Here is a 24,189-nt window from a genome sequence, read left to right as displayed (position 1 = left end):
ATTTGTGTGTCTGTAGCTGTGCGACAAGCCGTTGGATTTCGCTTAGCCAGTTGTCCCTCATGGCTACTTTGAGTGTTTGTGTGAGTGTGTGCATGTATTTGTGTGCAAGCATTTGTTTTTTACCTGTGAGACGAGGCGCTGGTTCTCACTCAGCCAGGTCTCCCTCATGGCAGCCTTGCGGTCAAAGCGGCGAGCCAGCTGCTCCAGTTTCTCCTGTCGAATCAGCTCTGTCCTCAGAGCCAGCTCCCGCTCATGCTCCGCCTTCTCCAGTCTCTCCCAGGTCTACCATAGACAAAGTTTAAGTCAATATTAAGTCAGGTATATCATATGGTCCAGACAGACCAACATGAACGTCAGACATCATTTTTCTGTTCATTTCTAGACTATTCTACATGATGAATTGACACCATTTGCCACCAGTCTATCTTGTACCTTACACATGCCAATGGTAGATTCAACTCTCTCATAATCTCACAGTTTTATGTCCAGATGCAAAATGTATGAGTTGGCTGAATTACTCAGATTGTAATAATTATACCATAGTAAAACTCCTACTTACTAATAATAATACTACCACACACCAAAGAGAGACTACCAAACACCCTGACACAGACAAACAGGAGAGAGAGATAGTGAACAACCTGATGTTTCATTAAGACAAAACATTGATCGCGGAGTAGGGTAACTTTGTCCCTAGACCCTGATCTTGAGTCAGTTTAGCATTTTCACCACTAAAGGTAAAGGTTAGGATTGGGAGAAGGGAAACTGATTCTTCATCTGTGCCTAGGGAAACTTCACCCTAAAGCGTTCATCAGAGACTACAGACATCACCTTGTTAATGTCAGAGATGAGTTTGCCCTCCCTGGGCATGTAGACTTTCTGATTGTTGGCCCTCATCTTGCTCTGGATGGTAAACAGAAGCACCTCCAGGTTGCCCTTCTCAGTAAACCTGATCGATAAAAAGAGGAAGGGTTTTGGGGGAGTGATATTTTGACAGCGTAAAAAAAGCTCATGTCTAAACACATCGCATCACTTTAAGTTCTCTGGGTTGCACTTATTTCAAAGCATTTTTGGAGTCATGTCTTACTTCTGCACCGTTAAAAATACTAAACATGCATACATTATCGCTTCAATTCATGGACATAGCAGAACAAAACATTTTGAAGTAAATTCCACTACAAGCGGGAGAGAGGCGCGCACCTGTCACGCCTTGGTCATAGTATTTTGTGTTTTCGTTATATATTTGGTCAGGCCAGGGTGTGACATGGGTTTATTTTGGGGTTTTGTGTTTCGGCTAGTAGGGGTGGGGTTTGGCTGCCTGAGGCGGTTCTCAATCAGAGTCAGGTGATTCTCGTTGTCTCTGATTGGGAACCATATTTAGGTAGCCGGGGTTTCACTGTGTATTTTGTGGGTGATTGTTCCTGTCTTTGTGTTTGCACCAGATAGGGCTGTTTCGGTTTTCACATTACGTTTATTGTTTTTTGTAAGTTCGTGTTTCTTTATTATTTTAATAAACATGGATTGCAATAGCCACGCTGCATTTTGGTCCGATCCTTGCTACACCTCTTCGTCAGAGGAGGAGATAGAAGAAAGCCGTTACAGCACCCAGAATGTTCGGTGTTGTGCCATTCATTTTAACATTAGACTTGACATTTTTGTTTTAGGTAGTGAAATGAATTTTTCATTAAAATATTGGTTTAGAAGTTTGGAACAAAGATTTTGTGATGTTCAGGGAATGTCACAGGAACGTCAACCAAAAAAGGGTTGAGGGAATGGCAAGATAACTGGACAATGATATATCTTAAGTAAATATTATAGATATATATTCTTAAGATCGTCTTAAAGCTCAAGATTGCCCATCTTGTCAGATCTCCATAAGTGCATAGGGGTGCATTGGGGTATAGGGGTGGATTTGGGATTGGTTGCTGGCTGGGGGGCACTCACTTAGGGGTTTCTCGACCGTGCGATATGTGTTGAAGGCTTGAAGCTGCTGCTGCACCCCGTTTAAAGAGTTGGCAAACTTGCGATTGTTGAGGATGATGATGGTCTGCTCGATCCACTCCAGCAGGTCTGAGGCCAGAGACTCGTACTTCTCAATCATCTTCTCTGTCTCAATGGCATTGTCCAGTACCTAGCGGAACAAAGAGGACACATGTCAAACTCTGGCCCAAAATGTCCAGACCTGGGTTCATATATAGTATTTGTTTTATAGTATATAGTATTTGTTTGCCAGATTGACAGAGTTTGCACAATTGGTACTATTCCACTGGTTTCATTACGCCAGAAAAGCTCAATCAAGTACATCTTGAAAGTTTTATACTATTTGAATCCACATCTGAAAAGCTCTTACTCTGCCCAGAACAACTTGTTGACAACAACCCAGCAAACAAACATGGAATTTGAGATAATAAATGGTCACCTTCCCAATACGTTTCCCCTCCACTTTCAGCGCCTTCATTTTGGAGAAGTAGTGGTAGTACGTCACCACGTATGTGATGACCGACTTCTCATCGGGGTGGTCCACACTGATATCTGTGAAGCAAAAATGACATTGCTGATTGGTTAATACAATTTGATTTGGAACGTTACAAAAATATTAAAAGAAGATCTATTTTTGTATTTCATGATGTTTGTTGTATGACAGGGCAGTGGGAAGGTAAAGCAGGTGATACGCGGATAGAAAGTGGAAAATGGCAGACAGGGCTCAAATCCCTATTGCCAGGGGATATATGTAGTCTAGAGTCTGTAGCACTATTACTAGACCAGACTCTGTCACCTACAGTATTTTATACATTCCAGTTAAGGATTATTACAATTTGATTACGTTTATTTGGACAACAAAAAAAGTATGTCACAGTGCACTGAGAAATCATGCGTGGCATCAGATTGAGCTATTTTCCATATGCACTCCTCTACTACATAGAAGAGCATAGTCCAGAACTCACCCTCTGGGTCTAGGAGCTTGGTAAGCCCAAGATGCTGCTCAGCCAGATTGAAGGCATTCTGTAGGTTGTGGTGGGCATTGGACTTTTTCAGCTTGTCAAAGTCAATCAGGTCTGGCCTATACACGAAACAAAGCATCATACCACAGCACCAGTCACACAGTATACCACCAAAGAATCACAAGGTAAATACCCAGATGAAATGTTATGATTAAATTGTTATGTTCTGATACCTCAAAGATTCAACACAATTACACCAAATGATGTACAGTAATGCATCAATAAATCCCAAAGACACCAAAAAGTAATTATTTGAACATTACTCTATTGTAAATAAGAAAATAAATCGTCATAAATGAGGAGGGTTGGAGGTGGGATAAAAATATATATATTGGTGACCACAAAGTAAATAGCAGACTGTGAAGTAAATCACAAAGGATAATTGGCCTGAATTCCATGAGAAAAAATATCTGAATCATGTGACCCACAAGGGCATGAAGGATAATTGATCAAACAGACTCTTGTTACCTGTGCTTATGGATGAGGGCATTGAAAGCCATGCCGTCTCGCCAACTGGTGCTGAAATTGTGAATGTTCACGTTTGGATAGCTACAGAGAACAAAACAGAGAACAACAGATATGATGATTTGTTCAATGTTCAAATTCATTCCCTAAGCAATTTCTATATAATTCAAGATGTGGCTCTGCTTCTGGAATTTCTTTACTGACTTGTTCTGAAAGTAAAAAGTCCAGTAACATCAAGTCACAACGGCGTTGCTGTCTAAATACATGTATATTTATCTTAAGGGGGATTGTTTAAGTCAAGAGGTAGAACTGAGAGCTGCCATGTACAGTAGATGACCCAAATCGAAGTATTTCAAATCTCTAAGAAACGTGTCTGAATGCAAGGTGACAGCCAATCACTCACCCAGCAGTCTTCATCTGGCACCAGAGGAGCAGGGCGTCCTTGGCTGATCTCTTCTCCTTGTTGTCTCCATCAGTCTCAACACTGATGTCCTGAATCTGTCACACAGACAATGATACAACAGCAGTGTGAGAAGTTTCATATCAAATCAAATCAAAAGTCAAATGTTATTTGTCACATGCTGCGAATATGCACATTCCCAACAATGCAGAGTTAAAAAGTAAGAAAATGTGATAATTTTTTTATTGTAACATAATAAAATAACTATAACACGGCTATATACAAGGCACGCTGGTACAGAGTCAATGTGCTGGGGGTACGAGGTAGTTGACGGGATTGAGGTAATATGTAAATGTAGGTAAGGATAAAAGTGACTAGGAGATCAGGATAGATAATTAAAAGAGTAGCGGCAGCGTGTTGGATGTGTGTGAGCGTATGTAGTGTGTGTATGTGTATGTTGAGAGTGTCAGTGTAGTATATGGGAGTGTGTGGGTAGAGTCCAGTGAATGTGCATAGAGCCAGTGCAAGAGAGTCAGTGCAACAACATCAAAAAAGGGGGTCAATGCAAATAGCCCGGGTGGCAATTTGATTAACTGATCAGCAGTCTGCCAGCTTGGGGGTAGAAGCTGTTCAGGAGCCTTTTGGTCCCAGACTCGGCACTCCGGTACCGCTTGCCGGAGAGAACAGTCTATGACTTGGGTGATTGGAGTCTTTGACTTCCTCTGACACCGCCTGGTATAGAGGTCCTGGGCTTTACGCAATACCCGCTGTAACGCCTTGCGGTCCGATGCCAAGCAGTTGCTCTCATACATAGCCTACATTTCTTACTCATGTTATAACATAATCTTTATGTAAACAATTCAATTGACTGTGTAATATGTGTGTTGAGAAGTACAAGATCACTGTGATAAAGGATGAGGCCCTACAGTAAATAAGCTACTGACGCTCAGTTGGATTGAATACAGCATACGGGCCAACTCTCCTCCTGGAGAGCAACTGGGTTTGTTGCTCACATAACAATAACAGCATACCTGATTCAGATAATCGTGGCCCTGCTTTACATAATGTGTCTCCAGGATAATAATAGAGAATCACTGGCTAAGTGAGCGTTCAAACCAGGCAAATTGATGCATAAAATACGCAGCAACTCAATGGTTTTGAATGGGAGCAGTTCTTTTGGGGGGGGTTGTACTGTTCATTATATATTTTCCAAAGGCTTATCAATCAGCCAATTGAAAACCTAGAGCAGCATTTCTAGCAAATCATTTCTCGCCACATCAGACATCCGTTTCATGCGTTTTGGTTTGAAGACTCCTTTACCTGGAACCTGAGAATGATGGTCCAGATGAGCCCCAGGGTGAGGCGGTGGTTGCCGTCAACGATGTCGTGTGAGCCCATGTTTTCCAGGTGGACCCTCTGCTCCTTGAGGAACTGCAGAGCCTTGTCCACGTTCTCCAGGCAGTGGATACGCATCCGTCCCCTGGTGGGCTTGGGCTGGGGAGACAGGACAGGACACAGAACATGTCAGCAACAAGAGTTTCACAGTTTTTTCGTTATTTACATTTGAGTAATTTAGCAGACACTCTTATCCAGAGCAATTTACAATCAGTTGAGAGTGGCCGTAGGTAAAAAAATAAAATAAGTTGGTGACACTTTATTTCTTGTTATATGCATGTCCCATGACTAGAATGGGATTTGTGCCACAAATGCTAAAACATTAGCATGTGGAAACAGTGCCAAGGAAACTAAACCAAAGCACAGATTGCTGCCAAACACTTTTTTACATTTTACAGACACTCTTATCAAGAGCTTCATACTTAAATATTTTTTCCTACTGTATCCCTGTGGTAATCAAACCCACAACCTTGGCGCTACAAGCACCATACTATACCAACCAGCTCTACCAACTGAACTACACAGGACTTGTCCATACCTTTTCCATAGACTGCTTACAGGGTAAGGAAATCAATTTGTCATTTTGTAATTTGGGTTAACTATTCCTTTATGCTTCTAATTATATTATTCCTATGCCATTGGAAAGGGTGTTCATACTGATATGTAGTTCTGTTTATGTTTGTACACTACATGACCAAGAGTATGTGGACACCTGCTCGTCGAACATCTCATTCCAAAATCATTGTCATTAACATGGAGTTGGTCCTATAACAGCCTCTACTCTTTTGGGAAGGCTTTCCACTAGATCTTGGAACATTGCTCTGGGGACTTGCTTCCATTCAGCCACAAGAGCATTGGTGAGGTCGGGCACTGATGTTTGGCTATTAGGCCTGGCTTGCAGTCGCCTAAACAATTCATCCCAAAGACATTCAATGGGGTTGAGGTCAGGCCTCTGTGCAGGCCAGTCAAGGTCTTCCACACCGATCTCAACAAACCATTTCTGTATGGACCTCGCATTGTGCACAGGGACATTGTCATGCTGAAACAGGAAAGGACCTTCCCCAAACTGTTGCCACAAATTTGGAAGCACAGAATCATATACAATGTCATTGTATGCTGTAGCGTTAAGATTTCCCTTCAGTGGAACTAAGGAGCCTGAAACAAGAAAAACAGACCCTGACCACTCCTCCACAAAACTTTACAGTTGGCACAATTCATTGGGGCAGGTGGCATCCGCCAAACCCAGATTCATCCGTCGGACTGCCAGATGGTGAACTGTGATTCATCACTGCAGAGAAAGCGTTTCCACTGCTCCAGAGTCCAATGTCAGTGGGCTTTACACCACTCCAGCCGACGTTTGGCATTGCGCATAGTGATCTTAGGCTGCTCTGCCATGGAACCCATTTAATAAAGCTTCCTACAAACAGTTATTGTGCTGACATTACTTTCAGAGGCAGTTTGGAACTCATTAGTGAGTGTTGCAATGGAGGACAGACAAATTTTATGCGCTACACACGTCAGCACTCGCCAGTCCTGTTCCATGAGCTTCTGTGGCCTACCACTTCCCGGCTGAGCCGTTGTTGCTCCTAGACATTTGCACTTCACAATAACAGCACTTACAGTTGACCGGGCAGCTCTAGCAGGGCAGAAATTTGACAAACTGACAGTTGGAAAGGCGGCTTCCGATGACGGTACGACGTTGACAGTCACTGAACTCTTTATTCTACTGCCAATGTTTGTCTATTGAGATTGCATGGCTGTGTGCTCGATTTTATACACCTGTCAGCAATGGGTGTGGCAGAAATAGCTGAATCCACTAATTTGAAGGGATGTCCACATAAATTATACAGTATATACAAAAGTATCACACTTACAATTTGCCTGGTCATCTACATAAAATCAAAAGTACAATCATGTTTGCAAATTCAACCTGACAAAAAAAAAAATTACATAGAAAAAGGAACAGATCCTTAATATGCCATTTAGCATTTCACTTCATTTTACTTTTGCCAAGATATGTTGAGCTACATTATGCAACCCTCCCAGTTAATGATTAGCAGACCTGGTCAAATACATATGTCAAATACTTTCAAGCTGTGTTTGATTTATTTTGAGCTGTCCAATGGAACCAATGCAAAAGTCCTAAAAGTGCAAACATAAAGCTAATACATTCAAGTTTAAGTGTGTGATATATGTATTTGACAAATGTCTTCTAATCAGAAAGGTTTTATATACACACAACATGCTACTTCTTCACTCCTAAAAGCAAAGGATGCAGCTGACTATTTCAGTCTGTTGGAAGTGAATGAGTAACCCGGTAATAAAGCAGCCTTCTGCCCTCTGATGTGCGTGGAGACTTTACACTGAGGTGTGGTTTTGGAGGAGCAGAAGAGGGAGGACTAGTCCTTTGTGCAGGCAGGGGGAAGTCAACCCTAGTCAATCAAAACCGCTATCTGGGTATAAAAAAAAAGAGCTGGAAGCAGGCACATTGTTACGGTTTTCTAGGTGTGAAGGATAGTCGGACCAAAATGCAGCGTGTAGATTGCGATCCATGTTTAATGAACAACGTGAAACACGAATAAACACAAAACAAAGAACGTAACGAAAACGAAAACACAAAATACTTAGACCAGGGCGTGACAGAACCCCCCCCTAAGGTGCGGACTCCCGAACGCACCTCAAAACAATAGGGAGGGTCCGGGTGGGCGTCTGTCCATGGTGGCGGCTCCGGCGCGGGACATGGAACCCACTCAGTCAATGTCTTAGTCCCCTCTCCTCGCGTCCCTGGATAGTCCACCCTCGCCACCGACCATGGCCTAGTAGTCCTCACCCAGAAACCCACTGGACTGAGGAGCAGATCGGGACTGAAGGACAGCTCGGGACTGAGGCAGCTCGGGACTGAGGGGAAGCTCGGGAGTGAGAGAAAGCTCAGGAGTGAGAGAAAGCTCAGGCAGGTAGGTAGATCTACCAGATCCTGGCTGGCTGGTGGTTTCAGCAGATCCTGGCTGACTGGCAGATCCTGGCTGATCTGGCGGATCCTGGCTGACTGGCGGATCCTGGCAGACTGAAAAATCTGGCTGCTCCATGCTGACTGGCGGCTCTGGCTGCTCCACGCTGACTGGCGGCTCTGGCTGCTCCATGTAGGCTGACAGCTCTGGCGGCTTCTTACAGACTGGCAGCTCTGGCGGCTCCGTGTAGACTGGCAGCTCCTTGCAGACTGGCAGCTCCTTGCAGACTGACAGCTCCTTGCAGACTGACAGCTCTGGCTGCTCCTTGCAGACTGACAGCTCTGGCTGCTCCATGCAGACTGACAGATCTGGCTGCTCCATGCCGGCTGGCAGCTCTGGCTGCTCCATGCCGGCTGGCAGCTCTGGCTGCTCCATGCAGGCTGGCAGCTCTGGCTGCTCCATGCAGGCTGGCAGCTCTGGCTGCTCCATGCAGGCTGGCAGCTCTGGCTGCGCTGAACAGGCCGGAGACGCAGCGAGAGGAGAAAGGCTCCGGCAGCGCTGGAGAGGCGAGGCGCACTGTAGGCCTGATGCGTGGTGCTAGTACTGGTGGTACTGAACCGAGAACACGCACAGGAAGCCTGGTGCGGGGAGCTGCTACCGGAGGGCTGGAGTGTGGAGGTGGCACAGGATGGGCTAGACCGTGAAGGCGTACTGGAGATCTTGAGAGCAGTGCTGGCACAGGACGTGCAAGGCTAGGGATGTGCACAGGAGGCCTGGTGCGTGAGGCTGGCACCAACTTCACCAGCCGACTAACACGGCACCTCAGGACGAGTATGGAGCGCTAACCCAGGTGCCATCAAATCCCCGACACGTTCCGTCGGGCGAATTCCATGCAAAAAGCACCAACACAGCAACTCCCTCATTTCTCTCTCCTCCAATTTCCCCATTAACTCCTTCACAGTCTCTGTTTCGCTCACCTCCAACACCGGCTCTGGTTCTGGTCTCCTCCTTGGCTCCTCACGATAAACAGGGAGAGTTGGCTCAGGTCTGACTCCTGACTCTGCCACACTCTCCCTGAGCCCCCCCCCAAGAAATTTTTGGGGCTGACTCTCAGGCTTCCTTCCGAGTCGCCGTGCTGCCTCCTCATACCGGCGCCTCTCCGCTTTCGCCGCCTCCAGTTCTTCTTTGGGGCGGCGATATTCTCCAGGCTGAGCCCAGGGTCCTTCTCCGTTTAGGATTTCCTCCCATGTCCAGAAATCCTTATAGCGCATCTCCTCTTTGGGCTGCTCCTGCCTGTTGACACGCTGCTTGGTCCGTTGGTGGTGGGTGATTCTGTTACGGTTTTCTAGGTGTGAAGGATAGTCGGACCAAAATGCAGCGTGTAGATTGCGATCCATGTTTAATGAACAACGTGAAACACGAATAAACACAAAACAAAGAACGTAACGAAAACCAAAACAGCCTATACTTGTATAAATAAATAAAGTGATAGGAACAACGACACTAAGGACAATCACCCACGACAAACTCAAAGAATATGGCTGCCTAAATATGGTTCCCAATCAGAGACAACGATAAACACCTGCCTCTGATTGAGAACCACTCCAGACAGCCATAGACTTTGCTAGATAACTCCACTAGCTACAATCCCAATACATACACACCAAAACCCCAAGACAAAACACACCACAATACAAAAACCCCATGCCACACCCTGGCCTGACCCAATACATGAAGAAAAACACAAAATACTTAGACCAGGGCGTGACACACATTGAGTCAATAGTGTAAAACAAAAAACATAACAAATTTAATTAATAATTAATTTAAAATACAGTACTGTACATGCCTAGTTTTTCACTGTGTTGATAGAAGAAAATGTCTCCCTGAAAACCGATGACTGGTTTGGATTGAAGAATGAAAACATTGACTTACTGTATCTTAACAGCATTTGATGGACACCCAAGTGAGAGTGAAAGCAAAATCCCTATTCAACTCCTACTGCTGAGTCAGTCAGCACAATACACTGCTGACCTCTAAGACGTGTGTGTGTGTGTGTGTGTGTGTGTGTGTGTGTGTGTGTGTGTGTGTGTGTGTGTGTGTGTGTGTGTGTGTGTGTGAGTGTGTGAGTGTGTGTGTGTGTGTGTGTGTGTGTGTGTGTGTGTGTGTGTGTGTGTGTGTGTGTGTGTGTATCCTCTGTGTGTGTACATGCACGTCTGAGTGTGTGTGTCTGCAGAGACAGACTGGCAATGTGTGGCGGTGCAGCTCTTTGAGATGCAGAGTTACACTCTGTAGGAGCTGGGAGTGCGGCGCCAGCCGAGTAGCAATGACATAAGCACTTTTCTACCAGACCATGACATCATGTACAGGAAGCCTCATTCCTACAGCCTGTACGAGTTCACTTCACTTTATCATTGCTGAAAGGTGAAGTTCAAAATGTGGGTAGACCATGGCTTGCATTTTATATGCAATGTATGTACGTACATACACAGCTGGGTATTCTACATTTTAGCAGACGTTCTTATCCAGAGCAACTAGGGATAAGTGCCATGCTCAAGGGCCCATCAACAGATTTTTCATCTAGTTGACTCAGGGATTCTAACCAGTGACCTTTCGGTTTCTAGCCCAATGCTCTTAACCGCTGGTAAGCACATTCTGTATGTATAGCGTCTCGAATTATGTCATTAAAAAAAGTGCTAGCTATTGACAAAAATATATTCAGTGCTTATGAGCAGATATGTACTGGGAGAAACATAAGGTGGGTAAATTCTGGTAGCTGTAAATAAAGCAGCAGTATCTATATTTTCAATGCATTTCTCGGAGGGTGGGTAAATGCTTGTACAAAATAAAAAATGGTGTGTGGCACTACTTTTCAGTGCTTAATAGTACATGACTTGTGTACCTACTAGTTTCCATATCATGATACCTGAAGACACACATAACAGGGTCAGAAGAACACTGGCATGGGGCCTATGCAAATCGAATCATCCAGCATAATATTCTGGTAACCTAATGTGGTACCTTGAGTTTTTGCTTGAGCCTGCCTGCAGTACTGCCTGCAGTACCAGATGGGCTGGGTTTGTACTTGTGGGACTAATCCATTGCTTACATTGCACCAGGAAAGCTCAGTCAAGAGCAGTGTAAGTTTTGAACAATTCCAAATACTATTTGGCCCCATGCCTCTACCTGGCAAATAGCTGTTACCTGCTGTGCCTAAACTCAATTCGAGTTACACATTGACCAGGATAATTAAACCTGGCACAAGGCGTGCCCAGAGGAATTCATTCATGTCAAGGAGACCTTTTTCTCAGGAGGAAATCCAAAAATAGGAGTTGGGGATTACAACAGCCAAGCACAGTAATACAATACAATACAATACAATACAATACAATACAATACAATACAATACAATACAATACAAAAGGGAAAGCCCTTCGAGTTTTGAACATCAACTGCTGTTTGTAATTGCACACGTGGATTACACCAATAGCCACATAAATCCCTCAAACTCAACTCTGGACCTCAAAGCCAGTTCCACTGCATTTTTTCATTGTTCACCTATAATTAGGGACTGATTTAGACCAGGGACACCAGGTGTGTGCAATTAATTATGAGGTAGAACAGAAAACCAGCAAGCTCCATACCTCATTGTGTAAGAGTTGAGTACCCCTGGCATAGAGTTTCCTTGGTAGATTGCATTATGGGATGTGCCTTGTTGGGTATTTGCCAATAGAGTGAGATATCTTATTGGGAGCCTTGTATGTGATAGCAAGCCTGGACAGTGGAACCTTTTATGGTACGTGGCTCTGACCATGTGGACATCTTTTCCCAACATCAGCAAAAAATCAATCAAAGGCAGCCTACCTGCTTCAACTCTCACCATGTACACTTTAGTAATAAATCAAATCAAACTTTATTTGTCACATGCGCCGAATACAACAAGTGTAGACCTTACTGTGAAATGCTTACTTACAAGCCCTTAACCAACAGTGCAGTTCAAGAAGAGATAAGAAAATATTTACCAAATAGTCACACAATAAGAGTAACAATAATGAGGCTATATAAAGGGGGTACCAGTACTGAGTCAGTGCTCGGGGGTACAGGTCAGTTGAGGTAATTTGTACATGTAGGTAGGGGTGAAGTGACTATGCATAGATAATAAACAACGAGTAGCAGCAGTGTACAAAAGGGAGTGGGAGGGGCAAATGTAAATAGTTCGGTGGCGATTTTATTAATTGTTCAGCAGTCTTATGGCTTGGGGGTAGAAGCTGTTGAGGAGCCTTTTGGTCCTAGACTTGGCGCTCCGGTACCGCTTGCCATGTGGTAGCAGAGAAAACAGTATATAACTTGGGTGACTGGAGTCTCTGACAATTTTGTGGGATTTCCTCTGACACTGCCTATTATATAGGTCCTGGATGGCAGAAAGTTTGGCTCCAGTGATCTACTGGGCCGTACGCACTACCCTCTGTAGAGCCTTGCAGTCAGATGCCGAGCAGTTGCCACACCAGTCGGTAATGCAACCGGTCAGGAAGCTCTCGATGGTGCAGCTGTAGAACTTTTTGAGGATCTGGGGACCCATTCCAAATCTTTACAGTCTCCTGAGGGGGAAAAGGTTTTGTTGTGTCCTCTTCACGACTGTCTTGGTATGTTTTGACCATGATAGTTTGTTGGTGATGTGGACACCAAAGAACTTGAAACTCTTGACCCGCAGTTTTGTCTTGCTCACATTGAGGGAGAGCTTGTTGCCCTGGCACCACACTGCCAGTTCTCTGACCTCCTCCCTATAGGCCATCTCATCGTTGTCGGTGATCAGGCATACCACTGTTGTGTCATCAGAAAACTCAATGATGGCGTTCGAGTCGTGCTTGGCTACGCAGTTGTGGGTGAAAAGGGAGTACAGGAGGGAACTAAGTTCACACCCCTGAGGGGCCCCAGTGTTAAAGATCAGCATGGCGGATGTGTTGTTGCCTACCCTTACCACCTGGGGGCGGCCCGTCAGGAAGTCCAGGATCAGAGTTGCAGAAGGAGGTGTTTAGTCCCAGAGTCCTTAGCTTAGTGATGAGCTTTGTGGGCACTTTGGTGTTGAACGCTGAGCTGTAGTCAATGAACAGCATTCTCACATAGGTGTTCCTTTTGTCTAGGTGGGAAAGGCTAGTGTGGAGTGTGATTGAGATTGTGTTATCTGTGGATCTGTTGGGGCGGTATGCGAATTGGAGTGGGTCTAGGGTGTCCGGGAGGATGCTGTTGATGTGAGCCATGACCAGCCTTTCAAAGCACTTAATTTAGCTTGTCTGGTAGGCTCGCGTCACTGGGCAGCTCGCGTCTGGGTTTTTGATGTCACTTAAATCAGTGTAGATGAAAGGGAGGAGACAGGTTAAAGAAAGATTTTTTTTTCCTTGAGACATGGATTTTGTATGTGTTCCATTCAGAGGGTGAATGGGAAAGACAAAATATTTAAGTGTGTTTGAATGGTAGTAGGTGCCAGGCGCACCAGTTTGAGTGTGTCAAGATCTGCAACGCTGCTGGGTTTTTCACACTCAACAGATTCCTGTGTGTATCAAGAATGGTCCACCACCCATAGGACATCCAGACAACTTGACACAACTGTGGGAAGCATTGGAGTCAACATGGGCCAGTTTTCGTCACATTGTAGATGCTCCGATGAATTGAGACTGTTCTGAGAGCAAATGCAACTCAACATTAGGTAAGGTGTTCCTAATGTTTTGTACACTTTATGTACACTGTGGATGTTGGCTGTGTGGTTCATATACTGTATGATACAAAATTAATACAAATATATATCTAATGAAACCACACAAATCCTTAGGCTAAAAATATCCATGTGGAGAAGTGTTCCCCTTTCCATCTAGGTCATTTCTGGACAATATCTTTGTCCATTTAGGCCAGTGACACCTTCTGGCTCAAGAGCATCCCCAGAGGTAATATTCCGTGAAATAATTGCATCAGTTATATAAGGTACTTACCTAAGTGTCACAAGGATGAACATTTTTTTTTCACATGCATGACCTTTTCTCAAGACACCCTTAAAAAAGGGGACGGCCTTTCTTTTGGAAAATTTCAGTGCCATCCCTGGCATCAAACATTTTGGAGATGCCAGTGACTTCGGAAAGTATTCAGACGCCTAGACTTTTTCCACATTTTGTTACGTTACAGCCTTATTCTAAAAATGATACAATTATTTTCCCCCCCTCATCTACACACAATACCCCATAATGACAAAGCAAAAACAGGTTTAGAAATGTTTGCTGATTTAAAAAAAAAATCTAACAGAAATATTACAATTACACAAGTATTCAGATGCTTTACTCAGTACTTTGTTGAAGCACCTTTGGCAGAGATTACAGCATTGAGACATCTTGGGTATGACGCTATAAGCTTGGAACACCTGTATTTGGGGAGTTTCTCCCATTCTTCTCTGCAGATCCTCTCAAGCTCTGTCAGGTTGGATGTCGAGCGGGTCCGATGTATGATCGGGTTTAAGTCCGGGCTCTGGCTGGGCCACTCAAGGACATTCAGAGACTTGTCTGAATGTCCCTCTGTGTTGTCTTGGCTGTGTGCTTAGGGTCGTTGTCCTGTTGGAAGATGAACCTGCGCCCCAGTCTGAGGTCCTGAGAGCTAGGGAGCAGGTTTTCATCAAGGATCTTTGTACTTTGCTCCGTTCATCTTTCCCTCGATCCTGACAGGTCTCCCAGTTCCTGCCATTGAAAAACATCTCCACAGCATGATGCGGCCACCACCATGCTTCACAGTAGGGATGGTGCCAGGTTTCCTCCAGAAGTGACGCTTGGCATTCAGGCCAAAGAGTTCAATCTTGGTTTCATCGTGCAGAGAATCTTGTTTCTCTATAGACAGGTGTGTACCTTTCCAAATCATGTCCAATCAATTGAATTTAACACAGGTGGACTCCAATCAAGTTGTAGAAACATCTCAAGGATGATCAATTGAAACAGGATGCACCTGAGCTCAATTTCGAGTCTCATAGCAAAGGGTCTGAATAATCATGTAAATAAGGTTTTCAGTTTTTACTTTTTATAAAATTGCAAACATTTCTTTAAACCTGTTTGCACTTTGTCATAATGGGGTATTGTGTGCAGATTGCTAAGGATGTTTTTGGATTTAATCCATTTTAGAATAAGGCTGTAACGTAACAAGATGTGGAAAATGTATAGGGGTCTGAATACTTTCCAGAGGCACGGTACCATTAGTACGTATCAAGGGTCTTTCCACCATTTCGGTGCCTTTAGAAAAGTTTAACTTTTGATTTCACCAAATTTTAACATTCTGTCATAAAGAGCACATGTTCAACTTCATAAAAACCACGTTTCCCCATCTCAAGAGGTTAAATAAAAAATTACTTTAGTAAGTTTTTATTTTACCTTTATTTATCTAGGCAAGTCAGTTGTAAGAACAATTTCTTATTTTCAATGACTGCCTAGGAACAGTGGGTTAACTGCCTTTTTCAGGGGCAGAACGACAGATTTTTAACTTGTCAGCTCAGGGATTTGACCTTGCAATCTTCCGGTTATAAGTCCAACACTCTAACCACTAGGCTACCTGCCTATTAAATGCCAAAAATGTAACCTAATTAAAATGAGTCTTCAGTTCACGTAACAGGGTTGACCTTAAAATGGGGGACAGATGTAAATGAATCAGTAACAAGAAATAAATCATCTTCAGAAATGACTTTGTCAAGCAACAAACTAGCTAAGGCTTTACAATGATGGTGAAATGTTGGGGTTAAGTGGGTTAAAATCTTCCTAGAAATAGACAGGGATGACAGAGTGACATGTCAAAAAACTGAATATTGGCACTTTAGCAAGTCTTAATTCATATTAATTGAATTATTCAGATATTTTGAATTCTCCATGTGGTCTATCGTGGTTCCCCCACAGGACGGTTAATGCGATTAGCACGAGTTTGTACGTAACAAGAACATTTCCCAGGACATAGACATATCTGATATTGGCAGAAAGCTTAAATTATTGTTCATCTCACTGCACCGTTCAATTTATAGTCACTATTACAGTGAAATAATACCATGCTATTGTTTGAGGAGAGTGCACAGTTATGAACTTCAAAAGTTATAAAAATATAAAAAATTAGGCACATTTGGGCAGTCTTGATACAACATTTTGAACAGAAATGCAACGGTTCATTGGCTCAGTCTAAAACTTTGCACATACACAGCTGCCATCTAGTGTCCAAAATCTAAATTGTGCCTGGGCAGTTGGGCTGTATTTCTCTTGCATTTCAAAGTTGTTTTTTTTAAAGCATGTTTTTTTCCCTTTGTATTATCTTTTACCAGATCTAATGTGTTATATTCACCTACATTAATGTCACATTTCCACAAACGTCAAAGTGTTTCCTTTCAAATGGTATCAAGAATATGCATATCCTTGCTTCAGGTCCTGAGCTACAGGCACTTAGATTTGGGTATGTCATTTTAGGTGAAAATTGGGGGGGAAAGGGTCCGATCCTTATGATTATTTAAAGGGCACTTCATTTAATATAACAGGCTACTTAAAATATCAAAAGGCACTCTTTTTGTGGAACGACCCCCAAGCATCTCAGAGTAAAAGTGCTGATCTAGGATCAGGTCCTCCCTGACCATGTAATCTTATTCAATGTGATCTAAAAGGCTAAACTGATCCATACAGGCCCGGGTAGCACGGTACTCACCAGTCTCTCCCCAGACAGCACCTCCAGCAGTTTGATGAGCATGCGTCCATCACTCAGGTCCCTGTACAGGTCGGTGATGCGGCAGGACACACGGGAGAGGTGAGAGTTCACCCATTTGGTGAAGGTCTTCTTCTGCACCGCTTCGCGCTCATCTGGAGAGAAAAGAAGACAGGGAATACAATTAAGAAACATGTCAAAGTGAAATGTCATTAAATTAATTGGAGATGAAACAAGTGAATTCCTGATGACAGATAAGCAGAGTAACGGTAAAAAAAAAAATACATGTTAGCAGACGCGCTTATCCAGAGTGACTTACAGGAGCAGTTAGGGTTAAGTGCCTTGCTCAAGGGCACATCAACAGATTTCTTACCTAGTCGGCTCAGGGTTTTGAACCAGAGACCTTTTGGTTACTGGCCCAACACTCTTAACGGCTAGGCTACCTGCTGCCCTATGTTTGCCAAATTAGCAGTGTTGGGGAGTAGTGAACTACATGTAGTTCAACTAGTAATTAAACTACATTTTGCAGTAGCTTGGTGGTAGATTAACTAAACTAAAATCTTGGTAGTGTTTGCGGTAGTTAATTACTTTTTGACCATGTAGCGGTGCAGCTAACTATAGGAACTACACACTACTTTTTTGGCAAAAAGAGAAGAAAATATGGGTGAAATAGGCTAGATTTTACAAATGTATAAATTACTTTTTCAAAGTAGCTTTAGTTAAGTAAAGTAAGGCTATGGAAGATAATAATGCTGGAACAAGACATTGAAGTATAGATAACAGCTCACACTCTCCCTATACAGCCTGGTCTTTTCATTTCCAGTCTGAAATACTATAGAGCAGTTATCTAACTAATGAACTACGGTAATCATCCCATGATCAACTGAATCAGGTGTTTTAGTGCTGGGCTAAAGTATATTTAAAAGGTGTACTCCCTGGGTCCCCAAGGATAGATTGAAAATGTCAATAAGCTTGTAAGACTGCCATTCAAATGTAACTTTCTAAGTAAACAAAATAAATACGGTGTAGCTAAGTATTGTGGTTAATGATGGAACCCATATGTTGTATACAGTAACAGTACTGATACTCATTGTATTATTATGTCATATGAGAGGTTTTCGTCACTGTGGGTGATTGGCTCCCCTTGTCACATGCAACTCATCATCCTTTCATGATTCAGATTTTAAAACGACTAGAGCGGATTGGGACTGGTGGCCTTGCCTCGTCAGATCTATTGTAGAATGTCTTAAGGCTTCCTCTCCTGGTCTCTCCATGTCCACTGAGATTAAGGAAATGGACAGGTGAAGGCAAATGCTTGATAAGGGGTAGACCATATTGCTGTCATCTGTTCTGGGTTCTCAGGACAGTGCGCATAAAGTGAGAAGACGAGGGGAGAAAGCCACTGCAGACTAATGAGATACAACCATAGCTTCAAAATGTAAAAAAAAAAGTGGAAGTGGGAGCTGGGGCTATCCTGTTTATGTTCGGGGCCCTTGACAGGGCCAATGCCGCACCCTCTGGCTCAGAGTTCATATCCATGAACACAAGGAGGGTTTATTTATAATCCTCCCCAATTTTCCTGTTATTGCATTCCTTATCCCTGCAAAGACGTAAGCATCTGATTTGATTGTTCGTTTGCCACATGGCGAAAAGAGATAGATGACCTCGCCTCACGCAGGACTGGCTGCAACTTGCAATGTACTCTCCAACTCCAAGGCCCTCTTGACTTTTTTGTTATTAGTGATTTATTTGACACGTTTGACGATCTTGCCGAAGAAAAACAATTGGAGAAGGTCGAACCTATTCCTCACACCCCCCCCATCCCTGAAACACAAAACATGATATCAACATATGAAATAAAAAGTTATCCTTTGATTAAAAAACACTATGATTTGGAATCGATCGCTCAGTTAATACTAAACCCTGACCACAATTGTAGTGTGTATGACTAAACTAACTAGACCCAGAGCCAACTTCCTGCCTGCTGCCCTACCCCTCGGGGGTACAACCAGCTATCATCACAGGAGGTTGCTGAGTAGAGAACAGCTCATAATAACGACTGGAAAGGAGCGAATGGAATGGCATAAACACATGTGTTTGATATATTTCATAACATTCCACCTATTCAGCTCCAGGCATTACCACGAGCCATCCTCTCCAATTAAGGTGCCACCAACCTCCAATGCATCCAAACCCATTTCTGTGGCAATATTGCAACATGGTAACATCACCACAAGCGTCACATAGTGGTACACGCTAGTGGGGATTTTTTTTAAGGAGTCTCCTGTGAGACCGGAGGACAAGACAGAGCTGGACAGAACAATAGAGGCAGTGTTCCTCTCCTCCACCCCTGCCCTAGCTCAACTCCGGGGAGGGCTAGCTAGAGGAATGTTGCACTCGCATCTGGTCTTATCGTTAGGTAAACACATCGCTCCCGAACTATTAACACAGTTTGAATAGTGAGTTTAACCTGTTTAACAACAACAAAAACAGATGCCAATAAAGACAATTTCAGGTCGTTTCATGCAACAAGGCTTTGTCATTTTTCAAAGACCTTGGGCTGATTGGAAAATGATAGCAGTATCTTGAAGGGCCATGTAGGGGGATATGGATAAGAGGAATACATCATTTATTATCTGAAATGACACCCATATTTTTCAAATGATGACAACGTCATCTCAATGCCATTTTTAGCAGATGATTGCTTTAGGATTTTCATGCAATAGAGCAGTTGTTCCCAAACTTTTTATAGTCCTGTACCACTTCAAACATTCAACCGCTGCGTACCCCTTCTAGCACCAGGGTCAGCTCACTCGCAAATGTTGTTTTTTTGCCATCATTGTAAACGTGCCACACAAACACTATACGATACATGTATAAAACATAAGAATGAATACGTTTTTGTCACAACCCGGCTCATGGGAAGTGACAACGAGCTCTTCTAGGACCAGGGCACAACTAATAATATTATAATAATCGATCATTTTGCTCTTTATTTAGCCATCTTACATATAAAACCTTATTTGTTCATCAAAAATGGTGAATAACTCACCACAGGTTAATGGGAATGGTGTGCTGCTTGAAAGGATGCACATAACTCTGCAATGTTGGGTTGTAATTGTGTACTCTGAGCACAGCCCTATCCAGAAATCTGGCAGTGGTTTCTGATTAAATTCAATTTTCACAGAACCGCTTGTTGCAATTTCGATGAGGCTCTCTTCGTTTAGATGTCAGTAAGTGGACTGGAGGCAGGGCATGAAAGGGATAACGAATGGAGTTGTTTGTATCATCCGTTTCAGGAAAGTACCTGTGTAATTGAGCACCTTGTGTGAGCTGTGTGTGTTGCTATATCACATTTGACATGGTCCGTAAGCTTGAGTTCATTTGTACACAAAAAATCATACAACGATGCAAAGACCTCTGTGTTCTCCTTGTTAATGCAGACAGAGATGAGCTCTAAACTTCTTAATCATAGCTTACATTTTGTCCCGCACATTGAATATAGCTGCGGAGAGTCCCTCTAATCCTACATTCAGATCCTTCAGGAGAGAAAAAACATCACCCAGATAGGCCAGTCGTGTGAGAAACTCATAATCATGCAAGCAGTCAGACAAGTGAAAATCATGGTCAGAAAATAAAACTTTAAGCTCGTCTCTCAATTTAAAAAAACGTGTCAATACTTTGCCCCTTGATAACCAGCGCACTTCTGTATTTTGTTAAAGCGTTACATGGTCGCTGCCCACATCATTGCATAGTGCAGAAAATACATGAGAATTCAGGGGCCTTGCTTTAACAAAGTTAACCATTTTCACTGTAGTGTCCAAAAAGTCTCTCAAGCTGTCAGACATTCCCTTGGCATCAATAGCCTCTCGGTGGATGCTGCAGTGTACCCAAGTGGCGTTGCGCGTTTACCATTCCCTGTCATACTTAATTGACCCTCCCATAAACGTAACGGACATATACCAGGAGCTGTGCCAGGCCCGCCACGTCTGCTGACTCATCTAGCTGTAACGCATAGAATCTACTGACTTGTATGCAAAGCAGAAATTGTTTCAAAACATCTCCTGCCATGTCACTGATGCGTTGTGAAACAGTGTTGTTTGATGAAGCATTTGTCTGTATAGTTTTTTGGGCCTTTTCCCCCAGCATTGTCCCAGCCATATCCACGGCAGCAGGAAGAATTAAGTCCTCCACAATAGTATGGGGCTTGCCTGTCCTAGCCACTCGGTAGCTCACCATATAAGACGCTTCTAGCCCCTTCTTATTAATGGTATCTGTTGCTTTCATACACGTCTTACGACTCGCTCAAACTCCCGTGGCTTATTTTTCTAATTGGCATGTTTCGTTTCTAAATATCTGCGCAAGAGTGAAGGTTTCCTGCGAGAGAGTAACGGTTAATGTGATTGGATGTTAATTATTTGACTAGGCTACTTGTATTTGACTTTGTGTTGTTATTTTGCGGAACACTAGATGGTTTAATTTTATTTTTGGCAGTGAAACAAGGCTACTCAGGCGAGAAAAACATCACCCAAATGTATAGCCACGTTGGAAAATGTAAATGGACTGTGAATCACACTATTATTTGACGTACCCCCGACGGCATTGCTCGTACCCCTGGGGGTATGCGTACACCAGTTTGGGAATAGCTGCAATAGAGGAAGTTGAATTCAATCAATACTACTAATACTTTTGGGGGGTTTGGGTCACTGATTGAGTACCACCAATTGAGATTCTTAGTTTGTGCTATAAAATGGCTTTGTTGGTATAAAGAGGTTTTAGTATCAATCTTTATAGTACATAGCTAGGTTTTCATTTAATTGGCAACATATTTTAATGTGAGTATTCGAAAATCTGGATAAAGAAAATATGCATATTGTGTTTCCGGAAAACATTGTTTTTTTGGATAAAAATCAGTTTGTGATGATCTAAAGCTCAATGTGATTCCATCACATTTTCAACTCTACCGACATTTTTGTCACAAAATAGCAGGTATGCCTACTCTGGTCTTGGCACGCACGCTCTAGCCAACAGCTCGCAGATACAGTGTGGGTAGGCCAGTCTACATGATGAGATTATTATGGATAAGAGTGAAAATATTTGTATTTGTCAAACGGCAGTCAAGCATCGATCATCATGTCACCAAAACAAGACCCTTGATATTTATCAAGATCACAGTGCACTTTCACCACCCCAATCGGGCTTGTCGTGACATTTTTTCCCCGCCATGTACATTACCAGCATTAAAAGGTTGGCTGGCAACCTGGTTAGTGTCACAAAAAAATCCTGCAAAAAAGTAATTGCATTGGAAGGTACATTCATTGCACTTTGTTACATACAGTAGTACCACCCCTATTTGACCCTGTTCTAATCCAAATTTCGTCTGTATGAGATCATGGAATACACTTTGTTTCAAAATGCATCGGTCCTGTATCAGTTCCTGTGTCTTTCTGTGACTGCTAATTCACTCCTTTATTGAAGTATAGATATGATATGGGTCATTCCACAAAATGAGTGCCTTTTGCGTCCCTTTGATATTTTAAGTAGAAGTTGTGCACAAATATTGAATTGTAAAAGTCTGTTATATTAATTGAAGTTCCCTTTAAAATGGACCACATGGAAAATTCAATACATCTGATTTTTTTATATGAATTCAGACTTGCTGTTAGTAATTAATTTTATACACAAAACAAAACTGTCCCCCTTTTTAAGGTCAACAGAGGGAAATGGTTCTAATTTCATACAGGAGTAATAAAGGCCTAATGCACTAATTTTGTGAGAATGTATTTTTCTTCTTATTATATATTTTTTACTGTGATTTATCAGGAGGTGCCAGCACCCTCAGCACCCCTACTTCCCGTAGCTATGCAAATGGTACCTAATTGGTGCAACAACCCATATATTCAAGTATATTAATTCATTTCTTATTATTGCACTGATTAATAGTGTTCTTTAGTCCTAATTGTGTTGGATATCACTCTCTTCCAGAGAAAATCATCCCAAGTCGTAGCATTGCTTTGTGACCTTGACCCACAGCTCTATTGCAAATCCAACCAGCTGGGATATGAGCAGTCTGGTCATCACGACTGACACAAAATAGAAACTATTGATTTATTGACGCATCTTGTATGTCTATCCTGGTGGATAACTCTCCATTTCCCAAAAGCAAATCTCTCATCTTATCTCAATAGAGATGCACATTCATTCAAATTCCAGTTTGGTTTCTTTTCTCTCTCTTTTTTCCTCTCTCTAGGTTTCGGCAGGAAAGGGAGATCTTGATTAGGGCATTACTCAGGAATTGCAGAGTTCAAGGCCATTTAGATTACTACCCCACCCTTAGCTTGCAGGAAATACTGAACGTGGTGAAAGATTCCATTTTGTAACTGCACCTCTAAAGCACTGTTCATGTTCAGTGCTAGTTACCTATTGACAAGATTTACTCCTCTCATATTCTGCCATCTGTATTTCAGCCACTCTTGTGAGGGCAGTCTAATGATTGGCAGAGACTTAAAACAATCATTCAGAGTGACAAAAATAACAACAGCCATTTTGTTTAGGCCTAGATATACATATTATATGATATAGCAAACTAGCAAATTAACAGACTAGAAATCGGCATCCAAGGACGAAAAACGATGGTGGAAGACTGGACATCTTAGCGAAGCAGTTCAAAGGTTGCTTCCTTCTTCCCTCACTGTTGAATCAACATCCTGTGGCCTGTGGCGGGTCAGAAGATTGAAATTCTTCTGACTTCCTGTGTATTAGGGCTGGATTAGTGGATGAGGTCACACTGCTATGTTTAGGGGTGACTAACCACTGGACAAAGGCGTTGTCAGATCAACATTCAACATTTGATTGAGTTGTCAGACATTAACTTCACGTAAAACCTGAAATGCTATTGTTGATTGTTCTTTGAAAACTAGATTGAAATTAAACAAAAACTGTGCGTGTTAACGATGTTTTGCCAACTAACCAGCAATGTCGAACTAAAAACCTTATGCCAACAAAACACATGGGAACACTGGGAAAATATAAATACCAGGTAGCGTACTTGACAAGATGTTTCCATGTCATGAAGTGGATCAAGTCCCTCTACTGATAGAAGGGTAAAAACAGATCACCAGTCAGATAAGTCAGGGTGTTATGGCAGATGGCCTGTTTGTTCTTTAACAAGGCCTCAGGTTATCACACAAGCAGCTACCAACAGCTATATGTTTCAAATCAATGACTCAACATCAACATTTTGCTGGCAGACAATGCCTGGCAAAAGGGAAAACAAAGCACT

The 24,189-nt window shown here is 42.8% G+C and overlaps 1 protein-coding gene across 1 annotated transcript in view; it reads right to left on the bottom strand.

The window, feature by feature from the left end:
- The window catches only part of sptbn1 (spectrin, beta, non-erythrocytic 1), a 91,375-nt gene that overhangs the window by 38,093 nt on the left and 29,093 nt on the right, over positions 1-24,189 (bottom strand). Inside the window, exons 3-11 of the mRNA XM_042301522.1 lie at positions 16,911-17,062; positions 5,188-5,361; positions 3,871-3,965; positions 3,471-3,551; positions 2,946-3,061; positions 2,420-2,532; positions 1,941-2,131; positions 832-949; positions 124-282 (exon numbers count right to left, since the gene is read on the bottom strand). Of these exons, the coding sequence (XP_042157456.1) occupies positions 124-282; positions 832-949; positions 1,941-2,131; positions 2,420-2,532; positions 2,946-3,061; positions 3,471-3,551; positions 3,871-3,965; positions 5,188-5,361; positions 16,911-17,062 (1,199 nt within the window). The remainder of the gene's footprint in view (positions 1-123; positions 283-831; positions 950-1,940; positions 2,132-2,419; positions 2,533-2,945; positions 3,062-3,470; positions 3,552-3,870; positions 3,966-5,187; positions 5,362-16,910; positions 17,063-24,189) is intronic.

This window comes from Oncorhynchus tshawytscha, linkage group LG02, assembly GCF_018296145.1.
Source record: "Oncorhynchus tshawytscha isolate Ot180627B linkage group LG02, Otsh_v2.0, whole genome shotgun sequence".
Classification (NCBI taxonomy): domain Eukaryota; kingdom Metazoa; phylum Chordata; class Actinopteri; order Salmoniformes; family Salmonidae; genus Oncorhynchus; species Oncorhynchus tshawytscha.
This window is presented reverse-complemented; position numbering and strand designations above follow the sequence as displayed.